Raw genomic sequence first — 15889 nt, 5'->3', positions numbered from 1 at the left:
CCTCCTGCCCTACTGAGACCTATTGAGACTTTCTGTCTTCAGAAGAAAGCGGGTCTTGCTTTTTTTTTTCTCCCTGAGTTAATCAACTTCCCAGTTCTGGAGCTGGGGTGGGGGGCGGTGAATGCCATATAAGGATGTTTTTCCTGGGCTCGGTGTAGGCAACATTAATTTTTGATCTGTCCCTTCGTATGTTACCTGGTCAAGGCATCCCTGAGGCCCCTGGGACCCTTAGGGCATCTTAGATGCTGTAACAGCCTCTTCTGCTGGGCCCTGTGCCTGGCTTGCTTTGTGCACTCCCTCAGTTGAAGCCCTATCCAGTCCCTAATATTTCTTCCCCAGCTCTTCTTGGGTCTGCCTCCTTCTCTTTCCCTCCACTGCACCCTGCATTATGGTATTGGCATAGGCAAGCTGGGCTTTGAAGTGTCAATGTTTTTTATTTTTGTTTTGCTGTGTTCAAGGGCTTGCTTTCTCTTTCCACACATTCATGTTTGGTTTTGTTTTTCTCCTGTCATTTTTCTATAAGCTCAAACAAACTTTTTTGAATAGTTGGTTGGAATGGTGGGAGGGAGCTTTCCAAATGGGGTATGGTTTAATCCATGTTTTTACTCCTTATTTTCTGTGGCTTAATATCTAGGCAGGTACCCTTCTGTATGCTGAATATCAGAGTTTTTCTAAGAACGGGGTGGGGGAGGAAACATTATGGAACTATATGAAGAACTGTTTTGATTTTTCCTTTTTTCCTTATTTAAATATAATTGTATTGTAGCAGACTGATGCTGATGACTTTTGTGTTTGTCCCCCAGGTCCAAGTTCTTCTGTATTCTAGCTATAAAGCAAACAAAACATACATTGACTGAACACTGCAGCATTTTTTCCTGGGATGTTTTGGGACTCTCTTAGAGGCCCAAAAGCTTAATTTTTCCCATAACTCTCACTTGATTTAGCTTGCTCATGCCCAGCTCATGCTCTTTTTTTTTTTTTTTCTAAGATTAGTTCTTGTTAAGGTTTCTAGGTAGATCCAAAAATTTAGTATTAGGGATGAAGAGAGGCCTGTGAGTAAAGTCACAGTGAGAATCCTAACCTTATACTACCCTCAGTGGTTAAGTTTAAACACGTGTTTGTGACCTCTGCATTTTTTATTTATCTGGAGTTGGTGTTGCTGCAGACTAAGCTTGCTGTGTTTGCTCATCTGGAGCATCCTGGTGTCAGCAAGACACAGGTATAGGCAGTGACCTCCGCTGTTTTGTGCTTCAGTCATTTCTGACTCCTCATCCTTTGTTAATAGCTCATTGTTTGCTTTTGCTGCTACTCAAAACTCTGGCAAGTCTTAGCATGCAATTTTTGTTGGTTTCCCAAAGACTCCTAAAATACCAACCATAAAACTGACCACAATCTTATTACTTTACTCTGCTTTTTATGAAGAGAGTTATTAAAAAAGCAGCAGATGTTGTGGATTGCTCTCTGCAAACTTATGGAAGTTTTGTTTGCAATAAGAAGGATGCAGTGCTTAACTTTTTTGTGCGCATCTTAAAATGTGTAGAAGTTACTGTGATACGTTCAGTCATTTCCCAAAACAGATTTATTCACTTGCCTAAGGCTTGAAAATGAAACTGCTTTGTTTCTACTTGCATGCCTGGCTTTTCTGGGAGCTTGTTTAGTGTTAATGTATGACACGGTTTCTTCAGATATTTAATTATTTTTCAGTAAATTCTAAAATAAGAATAATGTGAGACCTTGAAAGACTGAAGAACCAAACATAGAAACAGTTGAGGAGGTATCAGTTGCACTGTTCTGTCTCTGATAAAAGTTCTTGTTCATCTTTATGCGGCACACTCTTATAAATGTGGCTGTCCTGTGTTCAGGGATTCTTGAAGCATCTGTGTGTTCAGTATTGAGTTTAGAAAAAGAAGCATTATTTTATGAGATAAAGCTGAGTACAGTGCTTGACTGAACAACAGCTTCTCCTGCTTTGGACAGCTGGCATTTCTCTTAAATTCACTCAATGAGCCTTTGGTTTGTTTTATGAAGATTTTGGTATTTTTCTGTAATTCTGAAAGTTAGGGTGGTGTTTGTATAATCCATAGTGGTCTAGACACGTTCTGTTTTACAGGCAATGTTATAATGACCAAACAGAGAATTACTATTATGATGGTTGTGTTTTCTCGTGGTAGCAGGCTTCTGGAGAGCTCATTGCCAACTTTTGCTGTATGGAGAGCAGGGCATGCCTAATGCTGTCTCTGCCTGCTCCCTGTAGATACCTAGAGGAGTGTCTGCTTGGACTAGCATTTCCTCTGTTTGGTTCAGTAATGGAATTAACCTTTATCTTCAGAACAGTGTGGTTGTGAGAGGAACTGAGTTTTGTGAGAGGGCTTTTGTCTTCTATGGTATAGTGCAGTATAAACACTGAATGGAGGGAGAAACTATTTATTACCGATATGAATTGCTTTCACCCTCTCCATATTGATTAACTATGGAGTACTGTAAATCCTAGTTCAGAGATTCAAATTATTACTTCAGTGAATTTTGAAGCTGGATTCAAGCAGTAGCATATACAGCTGCTCCAGTATGCATAAAAAGAACTGAAAAGGGCCCCTTTTTGTCTGTGAGGGAACTAAGTAACTTCTTCTTCTCTGGTCATCGTTCATTTAAATTTCTCTAAGTATCTGCAGAATATTTTTGCTGAAATACTTGTCAGCTATTCCTAACCACAATAAATCCTTCAGGTGCTTACAATGCTTGTCTATACCACCTTAACTTAATCTCAACTTCAAGATATTCCCTCCAGTTCAACCCCCTAACTCCAAATCCTTCACTTTCAACATGGAGAGAATAGTATGAACCATGCTGTTTCAGACTGTAGACTGAAACAGATTTGAGGTGTCCCATTTTTTGCAGTTGGGTATTAACCCTAAAACCTAATATTTGGCAAAGAGTCGTAAGCTATACTCAACACCAGCTTGAAAATTCCAGTGACAAGTAAACTCCTGGCTAGTGCAAGAACTGAGTTTTCACACATCATAGAGCTTTGTCTAAAACCTTATAACTGCAAAATTAAACCTTCAGAATGTGTGGGTTAAGTCTAAAACACAGCTGTTTTAATGTTGCTGCTGCTTGGGGAAGTTGTTAACAGTAGTGAAGGAATTAAATTTTTAATGCTTAGTGAGTTTGTGATTCTGACCTCTAGGGGCATGTGTAAAGTTTGATTTAAATCGCATTAAAATGCATCTTACTACTTGTTTAAGTACTGATTGTGGGTATTGAAGCTAGTTTCAGAGGTGGATCCATGATGAAGGATGACGAAGGGATACAGTATAGTGTCTTGTGCAGAAGATAGATTGGGTTGGATGTAGTGATAGACATCCCACTCATAGGAACAGTACAATTTCTTCCTGATTGTGACCTTTGAATACCTATATTTTCCCAATTTCCACAAATGTATGTGGTCTAGCAAGAGGCAAAGGAGGAACTAAGGTCCAGGAATAGCTCTCTAACAAATCGTAGCACTTTCTGGTCTCATTTTCTTTCCTGGTGGTCTTCAGCCATTTGCTGTTCCTTTTCAGAACCAGTTTTACATCTGAGATTCCTTCCCTAGAATACCCAGGCCTTCTGGAATTGTGGGTGAAGCTAGATTTTGGTAAAACAGTTCTTTCATAAATTTATGCCCATCTATTTTTATATTCTTTAGCCAGATTACATAATCTAATGTGTTTCCATGTACAATCACTTCAACAGCATTCTTTCATTGTAAGTCACCAAACTATTTAAGAAGAGGTAACTTTGATACAGCAAACGTAATCTGGAGAAATGGGTTTGTGTATTCTTGTTTTTTGTTTTTGGGGGGTGGTTTTTCTTTCCCAAGAGTGAAAATGTGGATTAGGTGAATTATCTGTAATCTCTTTATTTAGAACTTGCATGTGAAGTGATTTTATAGAATGTGCGAGTCTGATCAAAACTTCTTAACTTTGGTTGTGGAATCATGTTAAAAATAACAGACTATATTGAACTTCCGATTAAAGGCCTTCTATAAAGCAAGATTTCATAATGATGTAATACCTTGTATATCTCAAATTTATATTCTTATTTCTACAAGCAGTAGAAAGTGCTTGCTAACTGTTTTTTCACTAATGAAATGGCTGTGTGGACAAAGTGTTTGATTCCCTGCATAATTAAAGTTCCCTTGAAGATAACCTTCCAAGAAGTGGCAAAAGTCCGTATCCAGTTTTGTTTTTAGTTAAATATATAGTGGCATGGAAGGTTTTAGGAAACTTGGCTTGCTTTTTCATCAGAAGCAGGTATGTGTGATATTTCCTGACTTTGTTGGAGAACTTGGTTTTAGAAATGTATAACATGATTTTTCTGAGATCAGAATTACACTTTAAGCAGTGAGAATAGAAATTAGCTCACTTCTGATGATGTGACATTGTAGTCCTATTGATTCTGAAATCTTCCATGATGTTTAACTCCTCTCTTCTAGAGGACAAGATCCAACTCCCGCCTTTTCTCTGAGATGTGAAAAACAACCAGAAAAATGCATAAAATGAAATGCTTCTTAGGTCTTGGTAACAAAGATGGCATAAGCAAAACTTTTGGTGGGGGTTGTATTGCTAAACATCATTTAAATGCAATTAACTCTAGTGTTTTGTCATGTAGAATATTGCCAACAGCAGAATTTAGTGTGGTGTATACAGCATGTTTTTATTGGTTTCTATTTCTCGTTATGTTAGAGGGGTTGTAAGAGGATAACTTTTTTTCCTCTGCCCTACCAGTGGCTCACTTGCTGTTCTGAAGAAACCTATGATAGCACAGTGAAACTTGCAAGACTATTAGTTTTATTTGTTGTTGTAGTTTAGTAACAAAAATGGCATGTAATCAGGGTACATGAAAGCAAATGCCATAGCAAGGAAGAAGTAACAAAAGTGGTAAATGCTAAGCTGGAGCAGAGAATAGCAGACAACAAATGAGGAAGGAAAATAGTTCTGTAACCGATGTGGCTGAGTTTACTCCTGATTCTGGTTATGTGCAACATGGAGGCTGTTAAAGATGTAGATGGGGCAGAACCATACAAGGCAAAAATTTGGTGGGAACTTTCTGATATGAAGGGTAACTAGAACCTACCCAGTGAGTGAAGTGGCTTGCTTTGCCCTGTTCTTCCTAAAGAAATTCCACTTTTTTTAGTTGCTCTACAACTTAACGGGTTTGAGTGGAAGCTTTCAAGTTCTTCATATTTAATATAAGCTGTTTTGAACTGAAAGGCTTAGTAACCTATCCAATTGTCCCTTTCATGCATACTTCTCCTGTGAGAAGCTTAACTCATGTTTAATTTTACTGGTATTGCAGGAGATAAAATTTTTAATTCTAGTAATTTCACACTGGTGAAGTGAAATTGAAAGTGAGACTTGTTACATTTGGAAGCCAACTTCAAGAAAATGTGGGGCTAGCCTTGATGGCTGTCTGGAAGCTGCAGTTGGTGCAGAATGCAGCAATCTCTCTTCTGCCAAGGGTTGGTCTCTAGGGGTAAATTGCTTCAGTACTCTAGAGTCTGTACTGGCTCCCAGTAGCTTTCTGGGTGCCATTCAGGTTTTCACCTGTAAGGCCCTAAATGGCCTGGGTCCTGTGCACTTAAGGAAGAAAAGTGGTCCCTTGTCTTCTATTTCTGTCCCTAAGGTCAGCTGAGAGCAACCTTGTGCATGGCAGAAATGGGGGATGAGGTTCCCAGTAGTAGCTCCACTGCTCTGGACTTCCTTTCCCTTGTGGCCTGCTTGAGCCTAGACATCTCTATCTGGGTAGGCGGTTAGCAAGCAGAGTTAAGCTGGGGTATGGTTCAGGGAGTTTGTTACAGTTTTGCTACCTATTTTTGTTTTTATTATATACACAATTTAAACAATTTGTTGGCACCATTTTAGAATACTGAAAAAAAATTGGAACTTGTTAAATTACATAGCCATCCTAAGAAAATTTCACAGTAGAGAAAAAAGAATCTATATAGTTTCACAACTGGTGTGGCAGGATTAGTTGTTATGCCTTTTATTGTGAACCTCCCTAAGCCCTTCTTGGAGTGGCATATAAATCAAATAAATAAATGCGGGTGGGTTCGTTATAGTCATTGTTTCCTGACAAATGCCTAAAATGCATCATTTAGCTTGAAAATACTTGTGCTAGTCTATTAAAATGTTTTTCGCTGTGATGAGTGTATATTAGCAAAATGGACTGCAAAGTTAGTGTTAGCTTAAAGTGAGATTTCAGAAACTTTTAAAGTTAGAAGGCATTGTTCCAACTAGCACCTTTTTTTGTGAATTGTAAATAAAAATGAGAGAATCGAACTGTTTTCATGTTTTCACTGTGCAAAGAGAAATAAAAGCACAGAATATTTAAGTTTCATCAGATTATTAAGATGATTTATTAATAATTCAGACTTGTCCTTTGAATACACAATTTGATTTTTTTGTCTGTCATTACTTTTTTCCACCAAAGTTTTGATAATTGTCATAATGCAAAAATTATTCTGATTAAAGTTTCATTTCATATTTATAATTAAGTGCGTATGTCTGGCTATGTTCTCTAAATAGACATGCCCTGGTGGTATTGTACATCAGTGACCCTGCTGTACAGTTGTACCTGATAAGGTAGCAGAGCTTCATTTTGCAACCATTTTTAAGGATGCTGCATATTGTACTCTAGCACAGTGGTTCTCAAACTTTTTTTTTTTCACAGACCACTTGAAAATTGCTGAGGGTCTTAGTGCACCACTTAAACTTTTTTTGTTCTACAAATCAAAGTGCATAACTCATATTTTAATATCAGTAGACTTGCCTTATAAGCACAGATATTCTCAATTGTTCCACAACCTTTCTGTGGACCATCTGAATGGAGCTCGTGGACTAGTGGTGGTCTGTGGACCACAGTTTGAGAACTTCTGCTCTAGAGCATTTGGTAGAATTGCACGTAGCTTATTTGAAGGGGGGGGTTTTGCAGGTTTTACTTTTGGAGCACAGTGTAAATAGCACCTTGGACAGAGAATATCTAGAAAGCAGAAATCTGAATTTGAATTGAGCAAGGGAAGCAGTGGACTGAGTGTGAATTGGGAGCAACTGGGCAAAAAAGGACATTTTGAAATGCCCTTTGGCTTTAATGTTAAAATTAGACAGTTGTCCAACATAGATGCTTCAACATAGTATATACTAACAGTTGTGCTATTCTCTTGTCATCTTTGTTTCTTTTCTTCAGTTTTCATTATTCTGTAGCTTCACTTATACTTATTATCATGCAATTTTACTATTAAAGTATAGATTTAGTGTAAATCATACATTGATACCTAATGTCATTAAACTGTCAGATTTGTTGCCATCACTGTAACATCTAGGTTCCAAATATTATTAATAGTATTATTGCTCTTTGACATATGGGGACTCTGAGGTCTGACTTGGAGATGCCTAACAGTAAGGGAGAACTCTTTAGTTTTCTGTACAAGAGCAAGGAGGGGGTGAGGGGATGGGGTGTTGTGCACTAGGATTTGAATGTAAATCCATCCTAACCTTTAGTTTCAAATACAGGACTCTCCTTCCATTAGATGCCTTACTTCCAGTTTCTGGGAGTTTTTCTGTCAATGTTTGCTGCAACATCTGATCCTTCCAGATAATTAGTGTGGTTTTTAGTAGACAAATCCCCAAAGATTCTTCATTCTGTTACTAACTTGCTTTGTGATCTTTGGAAAGCCAATTCTTCTTTACTAACTTCTGAACTACATATAATGCTTATGTGCCTCTCAGTTCTTCAAAAACTGTGAGAGAATATTTCTTCTGTTAAAGGTAGCGTCTGGTCTTACTAAGTGTGAGCTTTGCAGATGAAGAAAATATTATTTTACTAGTACTGACTTTTTTTGGGGTGGGGGGGGGAACTGATTCAGGAGACCAGCTGTTTCAACTCTGCTCTAATTTGAACAGATGGGCAGCTTTTGCTCTACCAGATGGGAGTTCAGATTGCTTATAAAGTTAAATTAAGTAGAGGAGCAAGTCCTGATTGGCCAACTTAGAAGTTAAAGCATATATTGCATCTTGCAATCTCCTTATTAAACAAAAATGGGGAGGGGGGTTGGGCTGCTGCTCAGGTCTACATGAGTGAAATAGGACAAAATGCACCATACTATCCATAGGAAGGATGCCAATAGAGGTGCAGTAATAGTTGCTAGTAAATCACCAAAATGCTAGTTCTTAATATTTGTATCCTCAGGATTAATTTGAATCGGTGTTTCCTTTCATGAAGGCTGCTTCTTTCAGACAAATGTCACTTTTATGGCAGGCACGCGTGTGTGTGTGCGCGCACGTGCACCTCCCCCTCTCCCTCTGTGGCAGGTTACACATATCTCTATATATGATATTACTAGTGAGATTCCACTTCCCTTTCCTCCTCCCCCGATTACTGAGTAGCATGTGTTTCCCAAATAACCTTTTGTTCTGTCTCCTGTTCTTTCATGTTAATTGAAATGTTCTACACTTTCAAGCATTGTAGACATTTTACTGAAATTTCATGGTCAGTCCACTATTCAGTATAAGGACAGAAAATAGTTCAGCCAGAACCAAAGGGGATATTTGCTTCTGATTTTTTTTCTGATATTTGCTTTTTGTTTTTTCTGCCTGTTGGGGTTTTTTGTTTGTTTGTTCTAATCCATTTGTAAAAGCTTCCATGATGCTGAAGTGTTAAAGCAGACTTGGGGTTTTTTACATGTTTAAAGCAGGGTGTTGATGCAACCCTAATACTCTGAGCCTTTCATACCCCTTTGAGTGCTAGAAAAGATGTTACAATCCTGTTGTTACACACCACAGCTGCGAAATTTATATGGATTCTTCTTTCTTCCTTCCCCCTGAAATGTTCTTATATCTGTGTAATTTAACAAGTTTCATATCTTTTTCAGTATTTTAAAATGGTGCTGACAGACATTGTTTAAATTGTGTATTGATCCTTGGAAGTGTTAACAGCTAGTCATTTGCAGTTGGTTCATTATATTTATCCCAAAGAGTACTTGAAAGTCAGAATTGTGACTGAGAAGTCAAAAAGCAGGGGGGTTTCTGTGCGCAAATTAAAGAGCTTCGAGCAACAATAAACAAAACTTGAAAAAGATACCCTTATGGTGAAGATGCATGATTACTACGAAATAGTAAACTTACTCCATAACAGAACAAAATCAAGATAAACTAAGGAACAGATGCAGTTAGCCCTCCCAAACTGACTGCAGTGCGTGACTGCTAGATATCAGGAAAGGAGTCTTGCAGTCAAGGATGCAAATAGACTGGTGGATACAACCAGTACATTTGTGGAACTAATATCAGCATATAGCAACTTCTCATTTTAATGAGGGTAATTGTGCCCACTAGTAGAGTGATCTACGCCAGTGTAAAGCTGTGCACCTTGCGTCTGTTTCATTGTTATCTTGGAGTAGTTAATTTACTCCAATGGTTAATGCGCTGTATGTTTACACCCAAAATATTCAGGTTACTTTTAACATAGCTTACCTGAAAACATTCAAATATCACTTAGCGTGGAGATCTTAAGTGGTAAAACATAAAATACAAAGTATTATTAAAAACTAGTACAAGTGTTTAGTAGTTGCACATTTTAAAAAATATTCAGTAAATTGAAAATGTTTTCTTCTTTGTAGATAGTGTTTTATCTGAGAGATGTATTTACCTCCTCCTTTTAAATTAACTGGGAGTTACCTTCTATGATGCCCTGCAGTAAATATGATTTTATTACACAAGTTTATTTCTTATGACTCACCCTCCAATTTGTGCTAGTTCAAATGGGTGGACATTTGAGAGTCTGCCAAGAAAAAGATAGGAAGGAGTACAAAGGGGAAAAGTGAGAAATAGCTTTAACTTCTATGCTAGAAGATCATAATCATTAATTTATTTATTTCAGTAAGGTGTATGACCGTAGTGTTTAACTTGGAGAAAATGTACCGACTATTTCACGCTTCTGTATCTATTAAAAACCAGAAATTTTAAGGAAGGAGGGGGGTGGGGAACAGACCAAACAAAACCCGGTTTGCCTAAAGCTTATCTCTACAATGTTAATACTGAGTTTCAGGAAAAGGGTGTAGCTCAGAACACAAATCTTCATAACATGGAAAGCAATGTTCTGAAGAACTTTGTAAGGGTAAGAATAGCTATTTTAAGGTATGAATGTCTTTTATAGCTAGTTCAAAGGAGAGGCTACTACTGTGGACCAGCTGACAGTAATGGTTTTTTCTGCTTTCCTCAGGGTAGAAGCAGATACACACGAGTTATGATGGAAAAGCTGACCCTCTTGAGAGGGTGAGGGAAGGGAAATTACCCTTAACTCGGTATTTATTTATTTTTAATCTGTCTGTTCCTCAATTAGTTTTGCAAATGAGCTACACTGGTGGTAATGATGTAAGGCATGGGTTGTCAATCGGGTACGCATACCTCAGGGTGTGTGTGGGGGTACTTTGAATGGTCCCAGGAGGTACGTGGGGGCAGGCATGGATAGTATCTTCATCCTATGTGGTTGCTTCACAGGAGTGGGACTGGGGTGGTGTGAGTGGGGCCGTGCAGGCGCTGCGTAGCTGGTACTTCACCACTCTTCCCTGCCCCCCGCTCCGATTTTGGTACACTTATTAAAAAAGTTGAAAACCCCTGATATAAGGGGATTTTAATATAGTTCCCAGCAAGACAATACTTACTGTATTTACTTGATTCCAAGATGAGGGGTTTTTCCCCTTTTGGAATGTGGGGGGGTATATCTTGGGTTTGAGTACAGGGTAGGGTGTGGGGCAGGTGACTGCTGCAGCTCTGACTCTAGCCCTGAGCTTGGGTTGTGCTCACTTTTAAGAGATTTCATTGTAGCTACTGTGTAAGCTGTTACTTTGGCTGAGGCAAGTGAAGCTGTATCCTTACAAAAATTTAATATTCAAAGAAATTTTGCAATAGTTGGTGTCAACTTAAGCAACCTGTATGTTGGGAGATTTTAAGAGCCACTATTTCAAGTTGTTTATAGATAACAATTTTAGGAAACTTGGCTGAAATTAGAAACAAAGATCAGCTCTGAGGACTTTATTCACATACTAAGGACAGCTTGAACTGTAGCAGGTGGACATCTTGTATATGTAACTTGTAACTATTGGCTTGGACTATGCAACCAAAAAAAGAAATGATCCCAGAACAAAAATATGCTTTTTCTTTTTCCTTTTTTAAGTTGTAAAAAGCATGCTGCACTTTGAGCAACAGCTCTTATTGTGCTAAACTTAGAAGCAATGGAAAATTGCCTATGCTGTGGCATTTTGAGTTCATAAAAAATATAAGATTCAATTTTTTTTCAAACCAAAAAACAAAACCGCTCATGCTTCTTTCATCCCAAAAGATTAATCTTGTAAAACATGGCCAAAATCTACTATATCACTGTAATTAGGTAAGCAGGGATTTTTTTTAGTTACATTCTTAATCTTCCTATCACACACACACCCTCCCTGAATTTTAAAACTAGGAACATCATACAACTAATTTCCAAGTGAGAGGTTGGCGTTAACTTGAAATCCCTTTTGAAATAATAAAGGCAGCAAAAATACAATTTTAAATTATTGTGTGGATTAGAAATGTAACTGTAAAATTCTGTTCAAGTTTATTTATAGACCTGCTGAAAAATTTTATATTTAAGAGTAATGGTAAAAATAGTTCCTAAAATTCTTCAAGACTAATACATTTTCATGGTATATGGCAAGTTTGAAAAATCCGTTGCACTTGTACCAAACTTCTTATAACTAGGTAACACTTGGACTTCTCAAACTGTTTCTATACTTGAATGAGTGCTTATAACTTTCTGTAAGCATGCATTTAGACGATAGCGGGTGCATCTACTCATGCTATTACGGCAATGAAATAAACTCTGGAGCAGTTTGTGCCAATGTTAATCGCTTCTGGATGTGGGGTCTACATGTGCATCTGGGACTGCAGCAATTAGAGCTGGGGTGAAGCAGCCCTGGGCTGGCACAGTCATTTGTGGCGGGGGGGGGGGTCAGGCACTGGGAGCTAGCTCCAGCCTTCAGGTGGCAGTGGTGGGGCTGGCTGGAGTAGGTGGTCTGGTCCCTGGCTGGCTGGACTGATTGAGTGCAACTTGCACCTGGCAGTCACTGTCTGCAGGAACATTTAATTGCAGTTAATTACTCCGCCATAAGATGGCACTGTCCCTGATGGTACTATTTTACGGCAGAGTTAATTTTACTGTACCCTAATACTGATGCATGTGTGGATGGTGATGCTTTATTGCAGACCTAATTAGTCAGCTCTGCAGTAAAACGCATGTATAGATGCACCCAGTGTGAGAGTGGTAAATCCTTACATTATATACGCATCTCAGTTTGGCTCTAACTGTGTATACTTGTATTATTGTACTCCTTGGAGTTTGGGAAGCACTGACTTGTTGAAAATAATTGCTGACAGCACTCAAATTAACTCTTAATGTTATGGTCATGTTGCAGTGTTAATTTCTTTAGGGCTTTTTTGGAAGTGAGACGTATAGCAGCATTCTCCCTAGTTTCACCTTAGTATATTAGGGTGTCTGGTATCATTCTTATTAGTGCTGTACATATACCTAAACACTTTAATCTTGGTCATAATAAATATCAAGGTTAATTTAATATTTTTGGCTTGAAGAATGGTAGGCACACACTTATACCTTTGTAGTCTAAAACAGTGGTTCCCTCCTTCCTAGGCCTTGTAAGAGTGCAGACTTCTTTTTATATATATGCAAGGCAAGGATACAAAAACTAGCCATGTTATTGTGTGCTGTGTCATTGCCTACTATTCCATATTATTTGAAATAGCATTCACTTGACTTTAAGGTTGACACCAAGGTTGTAGGCGTTCTAGAATGCAAGAAAAAGCAACTTCAGCCCCCAAAGTTTCCTCTCTTTCAGTTGCAGGTTGGTGTTAGATGAGCATGAAATACATGTTGCTCTGTAGAAATGAACTCTTCTTACCTTTTCAAATAGTCACTTAAATGTGTAGGGGTAACCAAAATTTGCTAACTTTTCAGTGTGTAATATTAAACATCAAATGGTAGAAATGCTTTTTCATGCAAGCTATAGGTATTTAATGACATGATGTAAATATTACTGTTTAATATTGGATAGTGGTGCATACGTTTTGTAAAAGAAATAGTTGACCCAATACCAGTGTTTTCAGATTGTCTTCAGCTGAGTGATCCCTGTGGTTATTTACCTTTTTTTTTGGACAAACAAATGAGAACCATTATTGTGATTTTTTTTTAATTTCTTTCTTTTTTCATCTAGGGGAAGATGGAGCAGGCAAAACTAGTCTAATAGGAAAAATTCAAGGAATAGAGGACTACAAGAAAGGAAGAGGAATGGAATATCTATATTTAAATGTGCATGATGAAGATAGAGATGGTAGGTATCATGTGAATCTATAATAGTTGATATCTTGCTTCCAGAGTGGCTGAAAGGTCTAGTAGTAAGATATAGTGTGTTTAACTTGCTCAGATTGGTTGTTTACTTTTTTTGATAGGTCTAAATCCAAGCCCAGCTAAAGGGGTTTTTGCATGACTCCTTATAATACATATATTGTTTGGCTTCTTTTTAGGTGAGAAATAGAGTGGTGAGACAAGAATAGAATAGTGTGGCTCTTCTGGGTGCTATGGCAATACAAATATTCTGTGAGCCCTAATTAAGGCCCAGAACTCGGCTGTGCTAGGTATTGCACAAAAGGATCAAAATCATAAGAGCATAAGAATTGCCACTTACTGCACAAGATGGACCCAGTATCCCACATCTCTGTGGCAGAGTGGATGCTGAAAGGGAGAGTGCACTGGGTATGACCAGGGTGTCCCGTCTGTTCTTGTTCGTCCCCCCCCCCCCATGTCCCTCTAACTTGCAGCCTCTAACACTTAAGCTTTAGAACAGTGGTTCTCAAACTTTTTTTTTTTTTGCAGACCGCTTGAAAATTGCTGAGGGTCTCGGCGGAACACTTAATAAACCTTTTTTTGTTCTACAAATCAAAGCATGCAACTCATATTTTAATATCAGTAGTCCTGCCTTTCTAATGTGATGGATGTGCTTGTTTTTTTGTGCAAAGTTCTGGGAAGTCAGGTGTAATGTTTTGTCAGCTTTAGCTTTGGGTCACTTTTTTCTGTGGACCAGTGGCGCGGTCCACGAGCCACAGTTTGAGAACCTCTGCTCTAGGAAGTTTTAATTCAGAGGCTGTATCCCTAACTCCCATGCTCGATAGCTACTGATGTCCCTTTCCTCCTTGAATATGTCCTGTCCTTGTTTGAATCTGGCTGAATTGTCAGCTTCCACGACTTCTGGTGGCAATGAGCTCTGCACTGTATGAAAACTTCTTTTTATTCGTTTTAAACTTACTACTTCATTTTGTAACCCCCTGGTTCTTGTTGTAAGAGTAAATAATTACTTAGTTTCTCTTTTGGCATTTACTATTATTGGCAAATTGGCCCATGTGACTACTTGCCCCCTTTTCCAGATCATTTATGAATATGTTAAACAGCATTGGTTCCAACACAGATCCCTGAGGGACCCCACTTACTTTTGCATTCTGAAAACTGACCACTTATTCTTTTTGTTTGTTTGTTTTTTATTTTTTTGCTTTCTATTGTGGAGCCAATTCCTAATCCGTGTGTGCATCCCCTGTAATCCCATAGCTACCTAATTTAGTTAAGCCTCTGGTGGGGGACCTTGTCAAAGGCTTTTTGAAAGTCTAAATATACTATGTCAGCTGGATTGCCCTGATCCACCTCCTTATTGAAACCTTCAAAGAACTCTAGGTTGGTGAGGCATGATCTTCTTTTTACAGCTGCTTTGATTCCTCCCCAGCAAGTCATGTTCATCCATGTGCTGAACAGGTTTTTTCTATTATTGTTTTTACCAGTTTCTAGGAACAGAAGTTAGGTTTACTGGCTTGTAATTCCCTGTAGAGCCTAGAGTCTTTTTTTTTTAAATATGGGAGTCACATTGGCAACCTCCAGTCCTCTGGTACTAAAGGTATCTTTAGCAATAGGTTGCATACTACAGGTAGGAGTTCAGTAATTTCTGATCTAGCTCCTTTAAAACCGTAGAGTGAGTGCCATCGGGCCCTGGTGATTTGCTACTGTTTAGCTTATCAGTTTCCTCTATGACCTCATATATTGAAACCTCAGTTTGAATCAGCCTGACTTGTCCCTAGAGAGGAGTGAATTGGTGATTTAGAATTTCCTTAACTCCTTCCACAGTGAAGACGGATGCAAAGAATGTATTTAGTTTCTTGGCAATGGCCCTATCCTCCTTTAGCAACCCTTTTTACAGTTTGATCATCCAAAGGTTTACCTGACTCCCTGACAGGTCTTTGGCTTCTAATGTACTTAAAGAAACTTGTATTGGTGCCTTTTGTGTGTCCTAGCAAGTTTCTCCCCACATTCTATCTTAGCTTTGTCTTATTACAAGCTAAGAGAGTTTGTTCTGCAAGACGAAAACAAAAAATGACATGCATGAAAACAATTAGATGCTTATCAGAATTGCGGGTATTAGTTTAGCACATTAGCAGCCTATCTGCCATCAAATTAGTTTGTAGGCATTGTGGCAAAGAAAAGTTGGAAGGAGGTTAATGAAGTTGCTTAGCACTTGTGGTTCTCAACCTTTTTTGTGCCAGGACCCATTTGAAAACATTGATGGCCAGTCCTAACCCGCAGCTCCTTGGCCCTGCTGGTACCCCTTACTCCCTGACCTGCCCTGATGGAAGGGGCCTCCAGCTGCTCACATCCTGCTGGAACCAGAGCATGGTGGCTGCCACAGATCCTGCTTATGCAGGTGGCTGTGGAGTGTGTCTGGCTCCAGCATGGGCTGGAGGGAGGAGGGGAGGCCTGTGGCACG

The 15889-nt window shown here is 38.7% G+C and overlaps 1 protein-coding gene across 1 annotated transcript in view; it reads left to right on the top strand.

Annotated features, from left to right (window-relative positions):
• Window positions 1-15889, top strand: part of DYNC1LI1 (dynein cytoplasmic 1 light intermediate chain 1) — a 60108-nt gene that overhangs the window by 5811 nt on the left and 38408 nt on the right. The window contains exon 3 of the mRNA XM_019508803.1: window positions 13301-13417. Within this exon, the coding sequence (XP_019364348.1) occupies window positions 13301-13417 (117 nt within the window). The remainder of the gene's footprint in view (window positions 1-13300; window positions 13418-15889) is intronic.

Source organism: Gavialis gangeticus, unplaced genomic scaffold, assembly GCF_001723915.1.
Source record: "Gavialis gangeticus isolate Ggan-Ray unplaced genomic scaffold, GavGan_comp1, whole genome shotgun sequence".
NCBI lineage: Eukaryota > Metazoa > Chordata > Crocodylia > Gavialidae > Gavialis > Gavialis gangeticus.
Note: the sequence above shows the minus strand (reverse complement) of the source record. Positions and strands in the feature narration are given on the sequence as shown.